At 44.4% G+C, this 22650-nt stretch overlaps 1 protein-coding gene across 1 annotated transcript in view; it reads right to left on the bottom strand.

The window, feature by feature from the left end:
* The window catches only part of LOC126474803 (toll-like receptor 2), a 323566-nt gene that overhangs the window by 28985 nt on the left and 271931 nt on the right, over window positions 1-22650 (bottom strand). The window contains exon 10 of the mRNA XM_050102274.1: window positions 2305-2494. Coding sequence (XP_049958231.1) covers window positions 2305-2494 — 190 coding nt within the window. The remainder of the gene's footprint in view (window positions 1-2304; window positions 2495-22650) is intronic.

The raw sequence follows: 22650 nt of genomic DNA on the forward strand, positions 1-22650 counted from the left end.
TGAAGCACGTTCTACGGAAACCACCAGAACTCTCTCGGCCTGGTTGGCGACTTCATTATGACAATGCGCGACCTCATGTCGCAAATCAAATAATGCAGTTTTTGGCTCAGTTCAACATTACCTGTCGACTGCGCTCACCGTATTGGCCCCGATCTTGAATCTTGTGATTTTTTTTTATTTTCTTGAATAAAGAAAAAGCTTAGAGAAATTCAGTTTGAGAGCTTGAAGCAGTGCTCAAGGAACGTGAAGTGATTCTTAAGCACCTGTCAAAGAATGGTCTGCACGATGTGTTCGAGGACTAGCAGAGACGCTATAAAAGGTGCATTCAAGCAGGAGGGGAATAATTTGAAAAAGTCCAGGTAAACATTGAAATGGAGTAATAAACATTTGCGAAAAACAAAATCAGTCTCTTGTCTTTGTTGATCATTCTTCGAATGTGACCGGGAGTACGAGCTTCACGTTACCAATGGACAAATGCTCCTATTGAAGCACGAAAAAGGTGAATATACTCCTGTTTAAAAGAATGACTGAAAACGAGGTACCAAATTGTGGGGCGGCTGATAAGTTAAGTTATAATCTAATCTTTTGTGCCGTTTACAAGAGCTTGGAAACTATTTTTTGTGGCCATCCACAAAGCGATGGAGAACATACTGACCATAACTTACTTCCAGTCTGCAAGTGCACATTAATCGTCGAACTCACTGACAGAAAATGTTTCTATTTGCTATTTCCTCAGCAGGTTCAAATGGTTGTAATGGCTCTGAGCACTATGCGACTTAACTTCTGAGGTCATCAGTCGCCTAGAACTTATAAATAATCAAACCTAACTAACCTAAGGACATCACACACTTCCATGCCCTAGATAGGATTTGAACCTGCGACCGTAGCGGTCACTCGGTTTCAGACTGTAGCGCCTAGAACCGCACGGCCACTCCGGCCGGCTATCAACAACAGCACTTGAGGTATGAGCACCGGAAAATTTCGTTTTTGTACTCGGCGATTTGGGACGTATTGGTAAGCACGCTGTCGCATGCATTTTGATTAGTAGCAGATTTAGCTAATTAATGTTATATGTCAGTAAAATCCCAAAAATGCTCAATGTGGTACGATTTATGAGACTTTAGCCCAGTGGCTCGAAACCTGGGGGTAATTATAACTTTTGGGGTAAAATGAAATTTTCTAAGAGGTAAAAACTAAACGATTCGATTTTGTTTCAGTCACGAAACTAAACTTTTTTGAAAAGATCATTACTATTATGACAATTTTGTAAGACTCTGATATTAATTATACAAGTTATCAATAATTAATTTTTCTCAGTTAGTAGAATTAGTGTGGTGTAGGTTACAGGTTTCTCACATATTCCATCCACTGCACCCATGTTCTTAGTCCCGAACATCACTGATAATAAAAGTGAGGCATACACGTAACAAATGCTAAATATCTGAAGAAAATATCTTCTCTGTGTTGTAGATAGTACCTGCTTAGGCCAAGAAATTGCTACAATACTTGCTTCGAAACGGGTAAATGAATTAACTGACAGCACGACACAGTAGTAACCAGATGAGAGCTACTATAGTACTGCATACAGTTATTACATTATTGTTAGAGCGGTTAGACACGAAGTATTAACAACCTGTAGTCGTCCAGTTCTTCCAAGTTCAGAAGTAAGGACTGCGGCAATGAGGTGATTTACGAACAGTACTGAAGACAACAACAAGAAGTAAGAAACACGCATCTAAATTTGTTTGATTTTAAATGGGGTTACGGTGTGCAGGTCGAGCAAGCGCCGCAGTGGAGAGGAGTAATGCAGCGTGAGAATGATTTGTAAAATGTGTCTACCCTAGCAGTCGATAGTTGGCTTTCTTTTCTGAAAAACAGTTAAACAGTTGCGGGTAGTACTTAGTTGCTGTGCTATACGAATTCCTTCGTCACTGACTCTCTCTCTCTCTCTCTCTCTGTCTCTCTCTCTCTCTCTCTCTCTCTCTCTCTCTCTGTCTCTCTCTCTCTCTCTCTCTCTCAAACACACACACACACATACATACATACACAAAGTAAATATCATCCATTTTTCAACATTTTAAAAATAAAAGTGGTCCAAGAAAAGTGTTTTATTCTACAGCTTAGTTAGGTACTTAATTGGAGAGGGAGGTGGGGGCTGCAACAGATGACTATGGGGGAGGGGGGGGGGGTCGTGTGGTGCCGGCACTAGCTAATTTCTGATTGCACTCAGGTGTAATGGTCTAAGAAAGGTTGGGAACAAGTGCTTTAGCCTAACGCTGGCTGTGGAGAGGAGAGGCGACTAACCTGGCTGGAGACGAAGGCCTCGCTGAGGACGACGATCATGCGGCGCGAGGCCTGCATGGAGGAGACGATGTTGATGGTGATGAAGGTGCCGGGCGCGAAGTCGCGCTCGTGCAGGCACAGCCGGAAGCGCTCCGGGGCTCGCTCCAGGCCGGGCAGCAGCCGGTACAGCACCCACTCGCGGTCCGACGCGCTAAACAACACACCACACAGGCTCCTGTTCAGCTGCTCTCCCAGTTCTATAGCTCCAGCACGTTAACGGCAGACCCTCTAAAATGGTAGTAATGTGCTAATGTACGAGGTATGGTAAAAGGTGACGGGATTTTTTTTTTTTAATTTCGCGGGATTTATACATTCGATTTTCTATTTTTTTATCTTGTTGGTACACATGTTTCTGATATATCTTCTTGCGTTTCCAGCTGTTTTGAACATTTACAAGACGAGGTCCGCAACGGTGCGATCAACTTTTTGACCCTCATAGGCGAGTAATTGAGGAAAGAAGAAAAAAAATTCGCAACTTCATGTGATTCAACAGCGTTAAAAAGGAGGACTACACAGTCTGGTTGCGTGATAGAGTGAATAGGATAACTGCTTTGCCCGCAGGAGGTTATGAGTTCGAATCCTGTCAGATGTATAAAGACATTTTTTTAAATCTTTAAATCTTTATCGAAATGACTTTGATCATCATCTTTATTCGGTTAATTGATTTAAATGTAATTTTTAAATTATGTTCCTTTGTCACATAATTTTAATCGTAATATCAACATCTTCATTTGCTCTCGTTTTTCTTCCTATCATTCCTTGTTTTTTTTTGTCCACATTATTGAGTTCATTATATATATTTCTTAAATGTTTTTTTATTCCAGTCTTTGATCACGATATGAATTCTTTAGACGGTGACCGGTTTCGGTCCGTAATGACCATCCTCAGATCTTTTTTACACCAAGTTCTAAAGTTATAAGGCCATAATGGCATCGTCAAAACATATAAATGTAATAAGCATGACATCGGCATATAGATCTAAAATAAGGTGTAGAATAGGACTTATTTTAGATCTATATGACGATGCCATGCTGATTATAATGTTTTGACGATGCCATTATGGCGTTATCACTTTAGGACGTGGTGTAAAAAAGATCTGAGGATGGTCATTACGGACCGAAACCGGTCATCCTCTAAAGAATTCATATCGTGATCAAAGACTGGAATAAAAAAACATTTGACAGTATCGGATCACTGTTTGTATACGCGACCATGTCGCAGTTGGTGAAAATATCTGTTTCTCATTTTTCTTAATTCTGTCGCACTTAAAATAAAACCGTCTTTCATTCAAATTTTCGTCTGCGTTATTTTGTCCATACTGCATTAGGTATTTGGGCTATGTTTTAAATGTTTGTATGACCATTACTGTCCAAAGAAACAGTACGTCTCGTAACAAAAATACATTTTACATTCCACCGCACAAATATAAATAGATTATTTCGTCTTTTATTTTTAAAACTCATAGATCGGAATTTTAAAATAACTGATTATTATCATAGGTAAATGTAATCAAATCCATGCCTGCCGGAGTGGCCGAGCGGTTCTAGGCGCTACAGTCTGGAACCGCGCGACCACTACGGTCGCAGGTTCGAATCCTGCCTCGGGCGTGGATGTCTGTGATGTCCTTAGGTTAGTTAGGTTTCATTAGTTCTAAGTTCTAGGGGACTGATGACCTTAGAAGTTAAGTCCCGTAGTGCTCAGAGCCATTTGAACCATTTTTAATCAAATCCATACACAAAAATTCCGATTAAAATAAGAATGATAGGAAGAAAAATAGAGAGCAAATGATGAAGTAGACATTGTGATTGAAAATATGCGACAGAGGACTCGAATTTAAAAATTACATTTAAATAAATTAACTGATTAAAATTGATGATCATAGTCATCTCGATAAAGACTGAAAAATAAAAAAGACATACTGCATCTAACGTGATTCGAACCCACTATTTCCTGCACGAAAAGTCTTTATCCTATCCATCACACCACGCAAACAAACTGTTTAATGCAACTTTTCTAACCCTGATGAGGGTCACACAAAACTCCCAATTTTTTTTCGTCACTTACTCGTAAAGGAGGGCCCACCAGGTAAATGGCTGCAATGCGTGGGCCGGCTGCTGTGACCGAGCGGTTCTGGGCTCTTCAGTCCCGTACCGCGCTGTTGCTACGGTCGCAGGTTCGAATCCTGCCTCGGGCATGGGTGTGTGTGATGTCCTTAGGTTAGTTAGGTTTAAGTAGTTCAAAGTCTAGGGGACTGATGACCTCAGATGTTAAGTCCTATAGTGCTTAGAGCCAACTGAACCATTTGCTATGTGTGTGGGTCTTAACCTATATCACCGTATAGATAGTCTTAAAAAGTCGATCGCACCACGGGACCTGTCCTTGTTAGCTTATGGTCGATAGTCGACGAGGCTACACGTGTTTTCGAGAGCTCGATGAATTTTTACTATCAAAATACATAGATCCAAGGATTTGCATTAAATTTTGCTTGAAAAACGGAATACAGTGCAGCACCGTATTCGAAATTTTGACTGTGGCTTTTGGGGAATCTATTATCAGTAAGACAAGAATCTACGAGTGGTATAAACGTTTCAAAGAGAGTCGCCCTAGCAGATCGATTACTGACGACAATGTGGAAAATGTTCAAATGTATGTGAAATCTTACGGGACTTAACTGCTAAGGTCATCAGTCCCTAAGCTTACACACTACTTAACCTAAGTTATCCTAAGGACAAACACACACATCCATGCCCGAGGAAGGACTCGAACCTCCGACGGGACCAGCCGCACAGTCCATGACTGCAGCGCGTTAAACCGCTCGGCTAATCCCACCCGGCGACAATGTGGAAGATGTATGGAAAGTTGTTCTGGAAAATCACCGAATCACCAGCAGAGAGGTTGCTGATTATGTCGGAATATCCTTCCGCTCATGCCAAGCATTTTTTTCGGGTTTTTGGGCAAGAAACATGTAGCAGCGGATTTTGTTCGAGATCTGTTGAATTTCGACCAAAAACGACGTCTCGTACACATTGCTTAGGAATTGCTGAACGATGTCGACAACAATTCACAACTTCTGAAAGAGGTTATATGAGGTGCCGAAACAAGGGTATACGAATATGACGTCGAATCTGAAGCCCAATCGACGAAATGGAAACTGCCTCTAAAGCCAAGACCGGAAAAAAAATTCGAGAAGTTGGATCACACGTGGAGATTCTTTCCACTGTTTTCTTCGATTACGATGGGATAGTGCATCACGAGTTCCAGCCTTGCCTTTTACGGGGAATAAGGAATACTACCTGGATGTTGTGCACCGTTTGGGTTAAGCACCCCAGAGAAAACTACCAGAATTGTGGCAAAACCACTCGTGAAAATTGCGTCGCGATAATGCTCCCACTCACACCTCAGTGCTTATTCGTGATTTGTTGGCGAAGAAACAAAACCATTATATTGCCTCAGCCACCGTACTTGCCGGACATGGCCCCATGCGACTGAAGAGAACTATAAAAGGACGTCTCTTCGCCACTGCTGATGAGATAAATGCGGAATCGCTGAAGGAGCTGACCACCATAACGAAAAGTTACCTGCAGAAGCGCTTTCACGATGGGAAAAGTGCTGGCACATGTGTATTATATCCGAGAGGGATTATTTTGTAGGGGACGAAGTTGATGTTAACAAATAAATAAAGATTATTTAAGAAAAACAAAGATTCCCATTACTTTTTGATCACACCTCGAATGCTACTGTTACTAAGCATGAAAATTGTCCGTTTCACTTCCAGCTTTCACTAAACTACAGGGTGGCTCACGAAAGTGTCACCATTCGTTTCCTACTAACATGTGAGTCGCACTACATATCCCGCTGAGCATGTCAACAGCAGTAGCAGCGAAGCTTGCAGAAACAGTTGAGTTACCAAACGACGCGTTATTCCGTCGCTACGAGACTAGTATTTACAACATGGCCGGCAATCGACGACAACCAACGCAGGAGCGATCGGCAGATATGTTACTTTTTATATGAATGCGTGGTGTTTATTCTTTCGGACGTATCCGAAAGAACAGACACCACCCGTTCATATAGTTGATTCGCCTAGACGGGCAACGGGTCCACCTTCTTCAGTGCGGATGCACGAGTACGTCCGACCTCCTACGACAATCTCAGAGAAGAGAGCGTGGAGGAAATGGACAGGGGCCGCCGATGAGTGGCGCTCGGTGTCAGTGTCGGTCGGCCGTGAGGCGTGTCGAGGTAGTCCGCGCAGTTGCGACAACACTGTGTCCCGCACGTCGCACTGGTTAACGCACTTGCTAGTATGCATGAGATCCCGGGTTCGAATCTCGATCGGGACCCAGTTTCAGTTCCCGCTGCTGATTCCGCGTGATGTCCCGTAGTTGGCATCAGTAATCCGTCTTCTTTCTCTCCCCCCTTCCCTTAAATAAGTCCTCTGCATGCACCTGTACTGGATGTCCTCCGCCTAGAAACTCACTGTAGAACACAAGCAGCAGAGACAACTGCTTGCAAGCTGGGCAGAGGAAAGGGATAGAAACTCTCAACAGCGTTTGGTTTTCAGATCAGGCGTATTTCCATTTGACGTAAAAATGTACGCTTTTTGGCTACTGAAAATCCACAACTGCTTCATAAAGGACAACGTTACGCTCCGAGAATTACAGTGTGAGTCGTAGTTTCCACTCACGGACTAACTGGACCCTTTTTTTTTTTTTTGAAGAAACTGTGGACAGTGTGTTGTGGATTGGCAAGAGAGCCAACCCACTATGAGAGGAAGCCGAAAAGCACGCGTTTTAGCTCACACAGGCTGGCGTGAGGTCTGGAACAGGTCAAGGAAATGAGACTAACAAAAAACGTACGTAGCTGCTGGAAAACTTTAATCCATAATTGGTGAACATCGCTCTTGACGGTACATGTTTTACGGCATCAATAGTAACTGATAATGGCGCGTTGCTAGGTCGTAGCAAATGACGTAGCTGAAGGCTATGCTAACTATCGTCTCGGCAAATGAGAGCGTATTTTGTCAGTGAACCATCGCTAGCAAAGTCGGCTGTACAACTGGGGCGAGTGCTAGGAAGTCTCTCTAGACCTGCCGTGTGGCGGCGCTCGGTCTGCAATCACTGATGGTGGCGACACGCGGGTCCAACGTATACTAACGGACCGCGACCGATTTAAAGGCTACCACCTAGCAAGTGTGGTGTCTGGCGGTGACACCACACAGTGCTTGTTAATTGAACATGCTCTGCAATGAGTTCATTCCACAGCTTCTTGCTACTGCGTTGTCCTTCAACACGCAGTGGTTTTTACAGGATGCAGCAAGGCCACAAACTGCAAAGACTGTGTGGGATTTCTTACACGAGAGTTTCGTAAAGCGGATCATTTCACTTAGATTTCCGGGTCGTTTGAATGACGGGCAACTTTGGTCCCCCCCTGCCCCCTCCCTCTATAGTCCGGACCTCAGCCTATGTGGCTTCCTTATTTGGGGGTACCTAAAGGTAACAATTTTCGAGAAACATCCACGTGATTTACTGCAGCTCAGACGCCTTATCCCTCAAGCTTGCTGTGAAATCACGGAAGGCGTGTGGCGCAGGGTTATCTCTAAAATCAGTATTCGCGTGTAGAAGATTAGGAATCAAAATGGTAGACATGTTGAGCATGTGCTGAGTTAGGAAAGATCTCGACAGAGTGTTTTCCATGGTACTGTATGTTGCTTTTTACCCTCAGACATCCAATCCCAAAAAAACAGGTGCTGGCAGGTGTGAAAATTACCGAACTAACAGTTTAATAAGTCACGGTTGAAACATACTAACACGAATTCCTTACAAACGAATGGAAAAACTGGTAGAAGCCGGCCTCGGGGAAGGTCAGTTCGGATTCCGTAGAAATGTTATAGCACGCGAGGTAATACTGACCCTAAGACTTATCATAGAAGATAGGTTAAGGAAAGGCAAAACTACATCTCTAGCAGGGTAAGCTTATGACAAGGTTGGCTGGAATACTCTTTCAAATTCTGAAGGCGACAGGGGCAAAATGATGGGATCGAAAGGCTATTTACAGTTTGTACAGAAACAAGATGGCAGCTGTAGGAGTCGAGGTACACGAAAGGGGAGAATTGGTAGGGAACGGAGTGAGACAGGGTTGTAGCCTATCTCCGATGTTATTCAATCTGTATACCGAGCAAGCAGTAAAGGGAACAACAGAAAAATTCTGAGTAGGAATTAGAATCCATGGAGAAGAAATGAAAACTTTGTGGTTTGCCTACGACACTGTAATTCTGTCAGAGGCAGCAAAGGACCTGGAAGAGCAGCTGAACGGAATGAACAGGTCCTTTAAAGGAGGATGTAAGATGAACATGCACAAAACGAGGATAATGTCGAATTAAATCAGGGGAATTAGATTAGGAAACGGGACCCTGAAAGTAGTAAATGTGTTTTGCTGTTTTGGAAGCAAAGTAAATGCTGACTGTCGAATTACGGAGAATATAAAATGTAGACTGGCAATGGCAAGGAAAGTGTTGCTGAAGAAGAGAAATTTGTTAATATCGAGCATAGATTTAAGTGTTAGGAAGTATTTTCTGAAAGTATTTGTATGAAGTGTAGCCATGCATGGAAGTAAAACATGGACGATAAATAATTTGGACAAGAAGAGAATAGAAACTTTCGAAACTTGGTGCTACAGAAGAATGTTGAAGATTAGATGGTTAGATCACGTAACTAAGGAGGAGGTACTGAATGCAACTGAGGTGAAGAGGAATTCGTCGCACAACTTGACTATTAGAAGGGATCGGTTGATAGGACACGTTCTGAGGCATCAAGGAATCACCAATTTAGTATTGGAGGGAAGTGTGGAGGGTAAAAGTCGTAGAGGGAGACCAAGAGATGTATACAATAAGCAGAGTCAGAACGATGTAGATTGCAGAAGTTATTCGGAGATGATGAGGCTTGCACAGGATAGATCAGCGTGGAGAGCAGCATCAAACCACTCTCTGGACTGAAGACCACAACAACACTGTTGCTTTGAGTTTGGATTGACAGTAAAGTGTTTATTCAGAAAGAAAATGTTGACGTACTCCGTACACCAGCGTGTATTTTGAGTATTATAAACTCGCAGATTCAGTATAAAGGTACACACCTGTACCTAGCTATTGATTTCTACAAACATGAGTATTTTTGCGGCGTTCTGTGAACTTGGACGGAAGAAATTTTCGAGTTCCGGTTCCACTACCGAGTGAGAATGATGGGCGCTTTGTAACGTCCCGTGAGCAGTGTGACTGAAACACAAAAGCGATGTGAGTAATATGGACGCCAGTAATCTGATCGGTGTGCTGGCACGTGTCGCTATGTGCTACGGTATGCTAAGATGCTATCTGTTTGTGTGGAAGATCAGTATATTTGCAATAATTCGTCACACTGATGGACAATCACCGTCTCCCGATGTTCCTCCTAATATACAAATTTTCTCTTGTTTCTAATTCTCACATTAAGGTGTTAATTTTGGAGAAAGAATAGTGGAGATATATCGATGATCATCGATATTGAAATGGTCTGTTGTTGAAACAGAATAGAGAAGGTATAAACTTTTCGTTGCTTTTGCAAAAGAGCGCGAGATTTGTGTCTCTTGGATTTCTTTCGTAGCCTGTCGTAGCGAGCTGACATGCTGAATTGTTACAAATAGGATCCAGCGGATTCGGCAGATCATTGTGAAGAGAAGCAATGACCGAATGTGGATTGCGTTCAGTCATTAATTTGTACTTGTTCATAGCAATCAGCGACTTTGTGCTCAAAGGCCGATCTTTTTGGTGTATCTTGCACGCATTCGACGCAAGACATGTTACAAACGATTCGGTAATTCGTCTCCGAACAATGATGCTGTCGGTCGTTGTTCATTTGAGGACCGGCCTTATGTTTACTTGGAAATCTGTGGTAAGATTCTCTTGGACCAAACTGCTGAGGTCATCGGTCCCTAAGCTTGCACAGTATTTAATCTAACATAAACTAACTTACGCTAAGGATAACAGCTACACCCATGACCGAGGTTGGACTCGAACGTTCGACGGGGAAAGCCGCGCGGACCGTGACAAGGCGCCATAGCCCGCGCGGATACCCCGCGCGGATACCCCGCGCGGCTGTTTACTAATTAGTTAGTTACCCATCTCACAATATTTTGTTCTTCCTTAAAGATTATAAAGGTAAACTAAAACTAAACAGAAGATTAGGTGCGACGCATCAACACGTAGAAGCTTTTTGTCCCACATGTTGTAAGTACTAATGTTATATGTGACATCGTGGCGTAACTACATTTTGGAAGTAATTATATACCGTTATAAAATTTGTAACGCAGTTTGATTTCCTTACGATAACATCCTTATATATCATTTTACAATTAATCTCAAATTTTGCACCAATGATGGTAAACATTATGCACGATTATTACATTAACGTCTTTTGGAGAAGTAGGTAAATGACGGAGTTCAACGTAGCTGAAAGTGTTGCAGTTGTTTATCCTATCAAGTGCGACAGTTTTACTTCATGTATTTGTAAGCTACGCTGAAAGTGTAGCTACATCATGCCTGCTGCACTCAACGGCTCTACAAGCGATGCTTTTGGACGTTTTCCAGATAAATTTAGATGTTTCCTACAAGTAATCATGCTCAAGAAAATCAGTTAACTACTTACTTTGCACGCTATCTTATACTGCCCGAAGTAAGTCTCTCTTGCTGTAAGCCATATTCTCTAAATATCTTATTAGGATTGCCTTCTTGATAAATTAGTGGATCTCAACTTGGCATATGAAAAGACATTTAAATTCTGGTCATAATACGAACTTACTTTTGTAGATAATCCGTTTTCAAAACTACACAGGGAGCTTGCATGCGCAAAGGAGAAAGAAAAATGATTCACCTCCAGCAGGGATCACGCTAACATCGCGGAACATCGCCTCTAGTCGCTATAATGGCCTCAGTTCTGCGAGGAAGGGAACCTTCAGTGGTGCGACATCCAACTGAAGCTATTCACTGACGAGTAGATCCTGTAGAACTATCAGATTGCGTGGATATATCTCACCCGCTGTTCCAAATAGTTCTAGAGTATGACAGCCACGTAGGCAATACGTTGGTCGTGGAAAAAAAAAATAAAAAAAAAAAATAAAAGCCCGTTCGGTAGCATCAAAAGTATTAGAAAAATTTGTCAATAACTCATATTTTTCGTAATATAGTGTTTCAAATAAAATGTATAGGAAAACAGAAATAAACACCTATTACAACAGCGCTCTATGAGGCACATTAGGATTTTCATATATTGCTTGAGAATATGACAGGAAGCTTTGTTTTATTTCAATTATTTCGCGAAGGATACAGAGAGAGAGAGAGAGAGAGAGAGAGAGAGAGAGAGAGAGAGAGAGAGAGTTTGCTTTAACTATCTTTCCCTCGTGTCTGCATGAGAAATAAGACGCAACAGCAACTCCTAAAATTCCTCTCGGACAAGGAAATTCATGCGCGCATATCGACCGCGTTATTCTTCACTACTCATACGATTATGGTGGACACTTTTATGTGAGAGTCTTAAGTGGGGAGTGTTCTGGTGAAAGGTTGCGTAAGATACCGGTACAGGTCGGACCTAAGCTACTACTTTACGAGACTGCCAACCTCAGCAAACAATTGCGCCGTAACCGTTAGCGAATGCTTTGTGTACACCGCTTTTCTTTTTGTTGTGCCCGTTCGTTGTTTCCTGTTCTTATTTCAAATGAGTGCAGAGACCAGTCTTGGTCAATCACAACTACAGATGAGATCAGCGAACCATATGACCATTACGCCAGTTCTGCCTTCGCAGGAGCACACAACGCTGAGGCAGATTGCCAGCCCTGTGAGACGGAGGCGTGGCTGGTCGCCCCCGGCACCAGCATTCTCCCCTCGACTACCAAAGTCCTCGTTTGTTTACGTTCGCGGCCGACTGCCAGTAGAATACCCGATACAACATGAGTGCCATTGATATAAGAAATAATAGGGCGTCCATTAATGGTTCAAACGGCTCTGAGCACTGTGGGACTTAACATCTGAGGTCATCAGTCCTCTAATACTTAGAACTACTTCAACCTAACTAATCTAAGGACATCACACACATCCATGACCGAGGCAGGATTCGTACCTGCGACCGTAGCGGTCGCACGGTTCCAGACTGAAGCGCCTAGAACCGCTCGGCCACCGAGGCCGGCGCTTGAATTGTTATTTAGCTATCCGAGAAAACAGCATCCTAGGCAACCTATATTACAGGAGTGGCCAGAAAACCATATTGACGTCGAGGATTACAAACAAACCACCGGCCGCTGTGGCCGAGCGCTTCTAGACGCTTCAGTCAGGAACCGCGCTGATGTTATGGTCGCAGGTCCGAGTCCTGCCTCGGGCGTGGATGTGTGTGATGTCCTTAGGTTAGTTAGGTTTAAATAGTTCTAAGTTTTAGGGGACTGATGACCTCAGATGTTAAGTCCCATAGTGCTTAGAGCCACAAACAAACCTCGCGCCTCGCGTCCATAGATTTTTGTTTTTGTTTTGCTGGCGCCTTAATTCTCTCTTGTCCTTTCTTTGCAGAGGTGTTTACTTGCTTAAATAGTGTCTTTTGCTAATCACTGTTTCCAGGCAGGCGTTCCAGAAATTTTCTTTGCTTTTTTACTTATTTTTCTTGATTGTCTTGTCTGTATCTTGTAGTTGTCTCTTCCAAAATGCCCATCCCACCTATTCCACCCCCTGCCCTGTCAGCCGATCAGCCGATACATTTGAGCAGCCAGCAACCTGTCTGGTTTAGTCCCTTTCTTGCGATTGGCCCATTCAGCGGCAGCTTGCACTCGCCACTCGGAGTAAACAACGCTCCTCGGTGCGTAAGCAGCCCACTAAAGTAGCGGCTACCCAGGCAAACCCAATTAAGTCTTGCCCTTGGTGTTATTCGCGGCACAAACGCCAAGACCGCCCCTCCTGACAAGCTCAGTGTTACGCTTGTGGCCAGAAAGGAAATGTACAATTAGTATGATTGTAATGGAACTAACATAAAAATGGCTCCAAGCACTATGGGACTTAACATCTGAGGTCATCAGTCCCCTAGAACTTAGAACTACTTAAACCTAGCTAACCTAAGGACATCTCACACATCCATGCCCGAGGCATGCCGTAGCAGCAGCGCAGTTCCAGACTGAAGCGCCGGCGGAACCAACTTAAGAATTCGGATCACTTACAAAAATGTAGTCACAAGGCCCATGTCATTAATGCTCTATATTCAAAGTCTGCAACAGGCGTTACCAAAACTAGCAAGTGGGCAGTTTCTTCAGCGATCCACCACTCCAACAAACGTTTTGTTCATTTGCTTCTTTGTGGGAAACAGGGGAAATTTCAGTTGGACACGGGTGCCTCTGTCATGTTGCTAAATCGTCACTCATATGAAGTGTTAGGCTCCCCATGCCTGTCTAAAACTAGCACACAACTGGCGGCTTATAATGGACAAGACATTCCCGTCCTCGGAAAATGTACTTTGCCTGCCATGTATCGCTCGCATACATGAACAGTGACTTTTACGGTGCTACAATCAGGCGATTGTAAGAACATATTTGTTCTTGATTCATTTGATTTGTTTGGTTTTAATATTCAGGACAATGTGTTGTTAGTGTCTCCATTCCATGCTTGCTAACAGAATTCCCGGAACTCTTTTCCGAAGTTTTAGTCAAGTCTAACAATTTTGTTGCACATATTACTCTGAAAGACAATGCTCAGCCGAAATTTTGCCGGGCCAGAACTGTTCCATTGCATTACAGAACAAAGTCACTGCAGAACTTAAAGAATTACACGATAGTGGAGCTATTGCGCCCGTACAAGCTAGTCAATGGGCAAGTCCACTGGTTTTTCTCCACAAACCTTCAGGTCGCATTCGCCTCTGTGTTGACTTTGACTCTACAGTCAACCCACAAACTGTGATTGATACTTATCTATTGCCACGCCAAGAGGATCGCATGGACACAGTAAGCGCTGGACGCTATTTTTCAAAAACTGATTTGCGCGACGCGTATCTTGAAATATCGCTCGATGAAAACTCTCAAAAAGTGTGTGTAGCGAATATTCATTTGGGCTCGTTCTAATATTTGTGTTTGCCTTTTGGCATTGTTTCCGCACCCGCCATTTTTCAATGGTATTTGGAACAGCTGACTGCGCAAGTGCCAAATTGTTCAAACTATTTGGACGATATTGTCATAGAAGGCCGTACACCTGAAGAGCATATTGCTAATTCGCGTGCTTTGTTTCTTGTGCTATCTGATGCAGGACTAAAGTGTAGATTGGGCAAGTGATTTTTTTTAAAACCTGCATTACAGTATCTTGGTCATGTCATAAACAGTCAAGGTGTACATCATCTTGAGTAGCATTTAGCCATACGAGATTTGCCAGTCCCTCGCAATGTCACAGAATTGCAGTCAGCCTTAGGGAAAATGAACTATTATATCCGTTCATACCGAATGCTGCACAAATCGCAGCTCCTGCGTCGCAAGAACGTCCTCTATATCCGGACAGATCGATGGTTAGCTTATTTTGAGCCTGACAAACCACTTGTATTGCAAGTTGATGCTTCCTCTTACGGAATCGGTGCAGTACTTTCGCATAGAATTGGTGATAAACACAGGCCTACTGCTTTCGCATCAAAAACGTTGTCCAAAGCTCAGTATAACTACTCCCGAATAGAGAAAGAGGATGTGGATATTGTGTATGATGTCACCAAATTCCACCACTATTTGTATGGCAGAAAATTCTTCTTAGTAACGGATCACAAGCCTTTGCAGTCCTTGTTTCATCTGAAGAAACCGATTCCTTTACGAAATACCAAAAAATTGCAAAGATGGGATTTGTTGTTGTCTCAGTACCAGTACTAGATTGTGTATCGTCCGACAGCTCAACATGGTAATGCGGACACGCTTTCGCGTCTTCCCATTGGCCCTGATACAGACTTTGACGCCTCTGCTGCATCTTGTAATATCAATGCTCAGGATTCTGAACTGCTTTAATCTTTTCCGCTGAACTATAGGAAAATTGCACGGGCCACGAAAGCTGATTCAGATTTGAACATTTTGCTAACATACATTCGTACATCTTGCCCTCGTTCCATGCATAGCATCAAGAACTCTGTAGTCCGCCGATACTTTGCACGTCGGAATAGCGTCGCTATATAGAAAGGTGTGATTCTTGTTCAAAATAACAGTGGACAGTCACGTGCGTTGATCCCTAAGCCTTTACAAAAAGTTAGCGCGTCGACACTGTACTTGGCAGGGTATGGATGCCCAAATAGAAAAGATGACAAAACTGTGTCACGCATGTGCGGAAAATCAGTCCGCTACACCACAAAAGCCGGTCGGTGTGGCCGAGCGGTTCTAGGCGTTTCAGTCTGGAACAGCGTGACCGCTACGGTCGCAGGTTCGAATCCTGCTTCGGGCATGGATGTGTGTGATGTCCTTAGGTTAGTTGGACTTAAGTGGTTGTAAGTTCTAGGGGGCTGATGACCCCAGATGTTAAGTCCTATAGTGCTCAGAGTCATTTGAACCATCTGAACCACCACAAAAGTTCTCTGCTTGGCCTAAGTCGCAATCACCATGGCAACGTGTGCACACAGACTTTGCGGGACCTTTTTCGAACGCTCGTTGGTTGATTATGGTAGACGCTTATAGAAAGTTTCCTTTTGTTGTGCCAATGAACTCGGCAACTTCACGTAGCACAATTCAGGCGCTGTCCTCTATTTTTTGCCTCGAAGGTTTACTTGAAGTTATATGGTCAGACAACGGCCCTCAGATCACGTCAAATGAATTTGAAACATTCTGTGAACGCAATGGCATACAGCATCTAACTAGTGCACCGTTCCATCCACAGTCGAACGGTGAAGCGGAACGTTTTGTCAGAACCTTCAAGCAGCAGAGGGCCAAACTTCGCTCGGGAGACAACAGAGATGAAGCCTTGCAACTGTTTCTCGCCTCCTATCGTTCACACCCACGAGATGGACCGTCACCGTCGGAAATGCTTCACGGCCGCCGCCATCGGACACTGCTTCACCTGCCCCGCACTCCTCAGCATCCGGCGCCCAAGGAAGGCCGCAAGTATCGCATCGCGTCGCATGATATTGTCTTTTACAGTGTTTTTAGCGGCAGCAGACGGTGGGCGCGAGCCGAGGTCGTCCGTGGACTTGGCGCTTGCGTGTATCTTATTTTAGGTCCAGATGGCATGCAGCGCCGACATCACAATCAACTTTGCCTATGTCATGTACACGGTGATCTTTCAGTCTCCCCTCCCCCAGATTCACGGAACCAGAGGACAGCGCGGTCACAGCAGCAGCCGGAGGGTGTCATCACGACGCCGCGGGACGACTCTATGGAGACGGAGCGTTCGCCTCCTCCGCCTCCTCTCGTCCTACGATGGAGCTGTACCCGCCCACACCGCAGCAGTCGCCGCCTTCTTCATCTCATTCGTTACATTAGGAGGTGGACACGTACCCTTCTGATCATTTTCTGGGGGATGTTTACGCCGGAGCTCAGGCCGGATAGCGGGGTACGACCGGAAGCTTGACGTCCCCTGCAGCCACAGCTTCCGGACCGGAATTGCGCCCATACTCCTGCCTCCTCCGTCTTTGTCGCGCTCCTTACGCGACGGCCCGTCGTTTTTTTTTTTTTTTTTTTTTTGAGGGGGAGGGGGCGGAGGAATGTTCCGGTGTAAGGACGAGCGCCGGAACGAATCAAGAACGATACAGCAGAGACGGCTATGAGACGATGTCAGTCAATAAAATGCTCACTAGGACATCATCACGACAGGAGCGGCCTCTGCTTGGAAAATGTATACATTGAAGGACATAGATTATTTGCACGTCGCCAATTGCTTGCGACAATCTTTCTAAAGGCGACGGGTTAAGTATTGTCAATCTACTTCATCGTAATGAAAACCATTAACATGATTTGCTTGAACTGCTGTTTCGCTATCCGCAGTGGTTCAAATGACTCTGAGCACTATGGGACTTAACATCTGTGGTCATCAGTCCCCTAGACTTAGAACTACGTAAACCTAACTTACCTAAGGACATTACACACACCCATGCCCGAGGCAGGATTCGAACCTGCGACCGTAGCAACAGCGCGGTTCCGGATTGAAGCACCTAGAACCCTTCGGCCACAGCGACCGGCTGTCTTCTACTGAAACTGATTACAAAGTGTGTCCGCATGAGGGAATGCCTTAATAGGTAAATGATAGCCAGAAAATGAATTCCTTATCTTGCAGTCTTTGTTTGTATGAACCATCTATGACAGTAATAAGTTCTATCCTATTTTCCTAAATATTCTTTACTACTCGCGAGTGGTAATTCCATCTCATGAAAGACACACGGGGCAAGATTTACTTTCGAACATTGTGGCGAATTTGTAAAGAAAGGAGCAATGCCGGAAATATATCCAAAAAGATGTAGCCTTTGCTATTAACAGAGGCTGCCATTGACATAATAATGCTGAACTGGCTTGCATAAGAGTGGATATAGTTTGCAATTAGGAACTTGTCTTTAGTTAATTTCTGTACACCATTCGACCAGCCACTCATAATGTTTGTACCGTTGTCACTCTGAGATATTAGTTTTGAACGGTAGTAGCCAATTAAGGGTTCAATTTCTTTCAGAATGTTCTCTGTTATAGTATGAGCATTCTGTCTTTGTCGGCTAAAATTTTTCCAAAATCTTTCAACAAGTTTTACCTCAACAAAATATATCGCAGAACAATAATTAACTGAAATTCGCAAGAAATATCTGTGGTTTAATCGGCGATTGTTGCAATAGAATGGGCATGTTTTATTTCATTTCGAACTTCCTCGTGGTACACTTCCAACATGCACTGCAGTTCGTTCTGAACATACACAGAAGTACCTTTGAACACTGATGAAGAGATGAAGATCTTTATCGAATACCGCATTAAACTGAAGTAGCTCAAGAAAACCCCCTTATTTTGAAAGGGATTCGATTCGTTGTGGCCCAGGAGAGCTAGTTCCAAAACGCAACAGAATTCAATACAGTTCACAGTTCAATTCTGTATATATATATCTTCATTTTTGCTTGTTAGCTGTGCAAGTCAAGTGTTCGTCTATATCGCGAATCTAATTTCTGCTGAATGTTGGCTTTTCCTAGAAATGTTTCATGTTTCGCTTTGACACTTCATATACTTTCATTTTAGATCAGGTACCCCCCAATATTAATCGTACCGGTCTTACAGCAATGAATATCTCCGAAAAATAACACCGAAAAAAGAGCGTTGTTTTCTTCAAAACCCCAAATCCATTTGCTCTTTCAGTAAATTTCCAGACTAAACTTAGGGCATCGATTTTTTGTTTGCTGCTAAAGTTACAGATTCAGGAGTGGTCTACCTTGCGTTTTTATCTGAATTTCTTCACTGGGAGTCCTGTCGCTAAATGGAGTTTTTAAAAAGTTACTTCTTTGTTGATGTATGTAACTTTTACAGTCAACAGAATTTTGACTTAAATAAAACGCTCTTCACACAGATGATGTTGAAAACACGGAAGTGTCGTGCTGTCCACGTGGGCGCTGTGGTTGCTTGTCCTACGCCCGTAACTGACTAGTCTGACCGCCACTCATTTGTGTTCCCATTATTATTTTGGGGCACCTGAAGATGAATCTTTAAACTTCGAAACCGGTCATGGAATAAATTAGGATATTACTGCCAAGCGAAGCTGATTTTGTGGTGTCACCGCCAGACACCACACTTGCTAGGTGGTAGCTTAAATCGGCTGCGGTCCATTTAGTACATGTCGGACCCGCGTGTCGCCACTGTGTGATCGCAGACCGAGCGCCACCACAATCCAGGTCTCGAGATACGGGATAGCACTCGCCCCAGTTGTACGACGACTTTGCTAGCGACTACACTTACGAAACCTTTCTCTCCTTTGCCGAGAGACAGTTAGAATAGCCTTCAGCTAAGTCCATGGCTACGACCTAGCAAGGCGCCATTAGCCTTACAGAGTTTGATAGTTATCATATGAAATGTCTCAACAAGAAGAAAAGCGATGTACCACAAAGATAGAATAAAGTTAAGTATTCGAGGAGCTGCATACTTTTCTTATGAGAATTCACTACTTATCCTGTTCCAGAATTCACGCCCGTCTGCCTTAGATAGCGTGCATTTAGGCCGCCTCTATCTACAAGGTGTTGGCACATTTACCAACACATCAGATTTTTATTCTGCAAAATGTTCAACATTTGCGGATGTTTATTTGATCAAATATTTTGGAATTCCATTATCAATTAATCATTAGAGATACGACTGTCTAACACTATTATCAACCGAGACACCGGTTTTCAGTTGACTTGTGTCATAGAAAAGCTGTTCTTAGCCGGCGCCGTCCGGCGACTTCATAGCGTGAAAACGATCGATCTGACACCGATGAGGCGAATTTTCACAACGGAGGGCGTTTTCAGCAGCTCAGAAACTTGTAGCAGGTTCGACAACTGGTTACACCATGCATGAACCGACGAGGTTTCAAGTAGTACCATTAGAACTCAGTGTATTGTCGCCAGAATACACCACATGGTGGGCAGAAGACTCTGCGCCGAAATATCGTGGCAGAAAGCTACTGACATCCGACCATTCGCCCGAAATAATACGGAACAGTGTTTATGTAAGTTTTATCGGAAGTGAAGTGAGGAGTTATTGGGTTAGTGCATAAGTTCGCAGCATTTTCGCATAAGCTTAATAAAAACAACAGATGCGCGTAACAGAGGCTTTAGTCATCAGTAATATATTCTCGTTCACTATTTAGAAGAGTCTGCTAACGCTGGAGTAACTTTTCGATTCCGCGACTGCAGAAATCACGTGGTTTTGAGGCGAAGAACTCGCAGAGCCATGTTCGGAGCACATTTTCATCCGAAAAGGAAGTTACTTGAAGGCAGTTCGACAGAGAGCGGAGAGGGTGAAAATCTGAGGGTGCAAAACCAGGTGAATAAGGAGTGAGTGAAATGACTTCCCAATCAAGCTCCTGTATGGTGTTTCTTGTCAGTTTACCAGAATGTGGGTTGGCGTTATCGTGGAGCGGCGTCACTTCACACAATCTTCCTGCTCGTTGTTCTTGCATTCTGTCTGTCAAGATGTTTCAGATGTTGACAATTGATGTCAGCAGTGATGGTTACACCTCGAGGCAGCAATTCGTAGTACAACACACAGTCGGCGTCCCACCAGATGCATAACACTATCACCGAGCGAGGTGGCGCAGTGGCTAACACACTGGACTCGCATTCGAGAGGGCGACGGTTCAATCGCGCGTCCGGCCATCCTGATTTAGGTTTTCCGTGATTTCCCTAAATCGCTCCTGGCAAATGCCCGGATGGTTCCTTTGAAAGGGCACGGTCATTTCCTTCCTCGTCCTTCCCTAATCCGATGAGAATAATAACCTCGCTGTCTGGTCTCCTCCCCCAAAACAACCCAGCCATAACATTATCTTTTGTGGATGCGCGTAACAGTTTGTAGGAGGAGCTGCTTATCTGTTTGGGTTCGACAATTCCTTTCCTTTCCTTATGTCAACACAACGATACCATTTCTCATCATGCACATATGACCACCCATTGATTTTTTGATTTTGGCTGAAAGCATGTGGTACACACACAACCGATTTTTGCACGTTCCCCATTGCATGCAAATGTCGCACAGTGGTGGAACTATCACCGTTGATCACATTTGCCAGTTCTCGAGTGCACTGGCGTAGATCATTGTGGATTATTCCGCTAAAGTGATCTTCATTCCCAAAGGTCTTTCTGAACGTGGAGAGTCTCTATTGCCAAATAATCCTCCTTAAAAAGAGCAACCCTATCCCTGCCGTGCTCTGTCCAATGGCATTACCCCTCTACACGGTGCTAATGTTTATGGCTTCCTCGGCTGCTGTCACTCCCCTATTTAACTGAAACAGAAGGATTTTTCGGAAGACCCGCCAGGGTAACCGAGAGCGCTAACGCGCGGCTTCCTGGACTCGGGTAGGCGCGCCGACCCCGGATCGAATCCGCCCGGCGTATTGACGACGACGGCCGGTGTGCCGGCGAGCCTGGATATGGTTTTTAGGAGGTTTTCCACATCGTACTAGGTGAATACCGGGCTGGTCCCCACGTAACGCCTCAGTTAGACGACTCGCAGACATTTGTAACATATTCACACTATTTCACGATTTACACTAGACGCATACAGCTGGGTTACACTAATTCCGTCCAAGGGGGTATGGGGTGGCGGCAGGAAGGGCCCAATGTGGGACACAGGCAGTAGCGAAAGATAGAAAGAAAGATATGTCGGAAATGTTCCTATTTCTCCACTTGGCACTCCATTTTCTAGCGTCCACAGCTCCGCTCACTATCTCCAGATTAGAAAACTACTATCTGTGATCTTAAATAGCAACAGTGAACTGCAAATAAAAAATGACAATCGATAAATAAATCCATAGCAATCGGAATACGAACAAGCAAATCATGTCCCAAGCTAATAGACTAAATCATATCTCCGTAAAGGAAGGGCCGACTTGAGCGACTGGTTTATCAGAGATGGGCACCCACGTCTTACTTTCCCTAGGTTCATTAGACGCAGCGACGTATTTCGGTGTGGTTTACAAAGCACGTATCTTGTGTGTTGGTGATAGGGGAGGGGCGCGGTGAGTGTAACCGGGCGAGCCCCTGGCAAGCGGCCCTGGACGTGGCGACACCGAGGGCCGGCATCCGGCCGGCGGCCACACAGCCTGGCCAAGACCAACAAACAGCGCCGCCGCCACCGCAGCGATAGCCGGCGGCCGAGTCGCGCGCCTCGGCCGGCTGAAGGCCTGTTTGTCGCATCACCCGCCTGCACTCTGAGCCACAGCCCGGAGCGCCTCTGCTCCCACCGAGGTGGCCGACTGGGCGCCGAGCAATAACACGCGCTGCCCACCGGGGAAATTCTAGTATGGTTCAAATGGCTCTGAGCACTTTGGGACTCAACATCTTAGGTCATCATACCCCTAGAACTTAGAACTACTTAAACCTAACTAACCTAAGGACATCACACACACCCATGCCTGAGGCAGGATTCGAACCTGCAACCGTAGCGGTCTCGCGGTTACAGACTGAAGTGCCTAGAACCGCTCGGCCACTCTGGCCGGCTAAATTCTAGTATCCGACTCCACTCGTCGGGAGCTAATCTTTCAACGCAATGGATGATACTCATACACAAAAGAATGCAGCACACGATAAAATTACAGTCACAGCTCACGCAACGATTTACTTAGCCACGAATAAATTCGAAACGCGTTGA

This window comes from Schistocerca serialis, chromosome 4 (assembly GCF_023864345.2).
Source record: "Schistocerca serialis cubense isolate TAMUIC-IGC-003099 chromosome 4, iqSchSeri2.2, whole genome shotgun sequence".
In the NCBI taxonomy this organism is placed as follows: Eukaryota; Metazoa; Arthropoda; class Insecta; order Orthoptera; family Acrididae; genus Schistocerca; species Schistocerca serialis.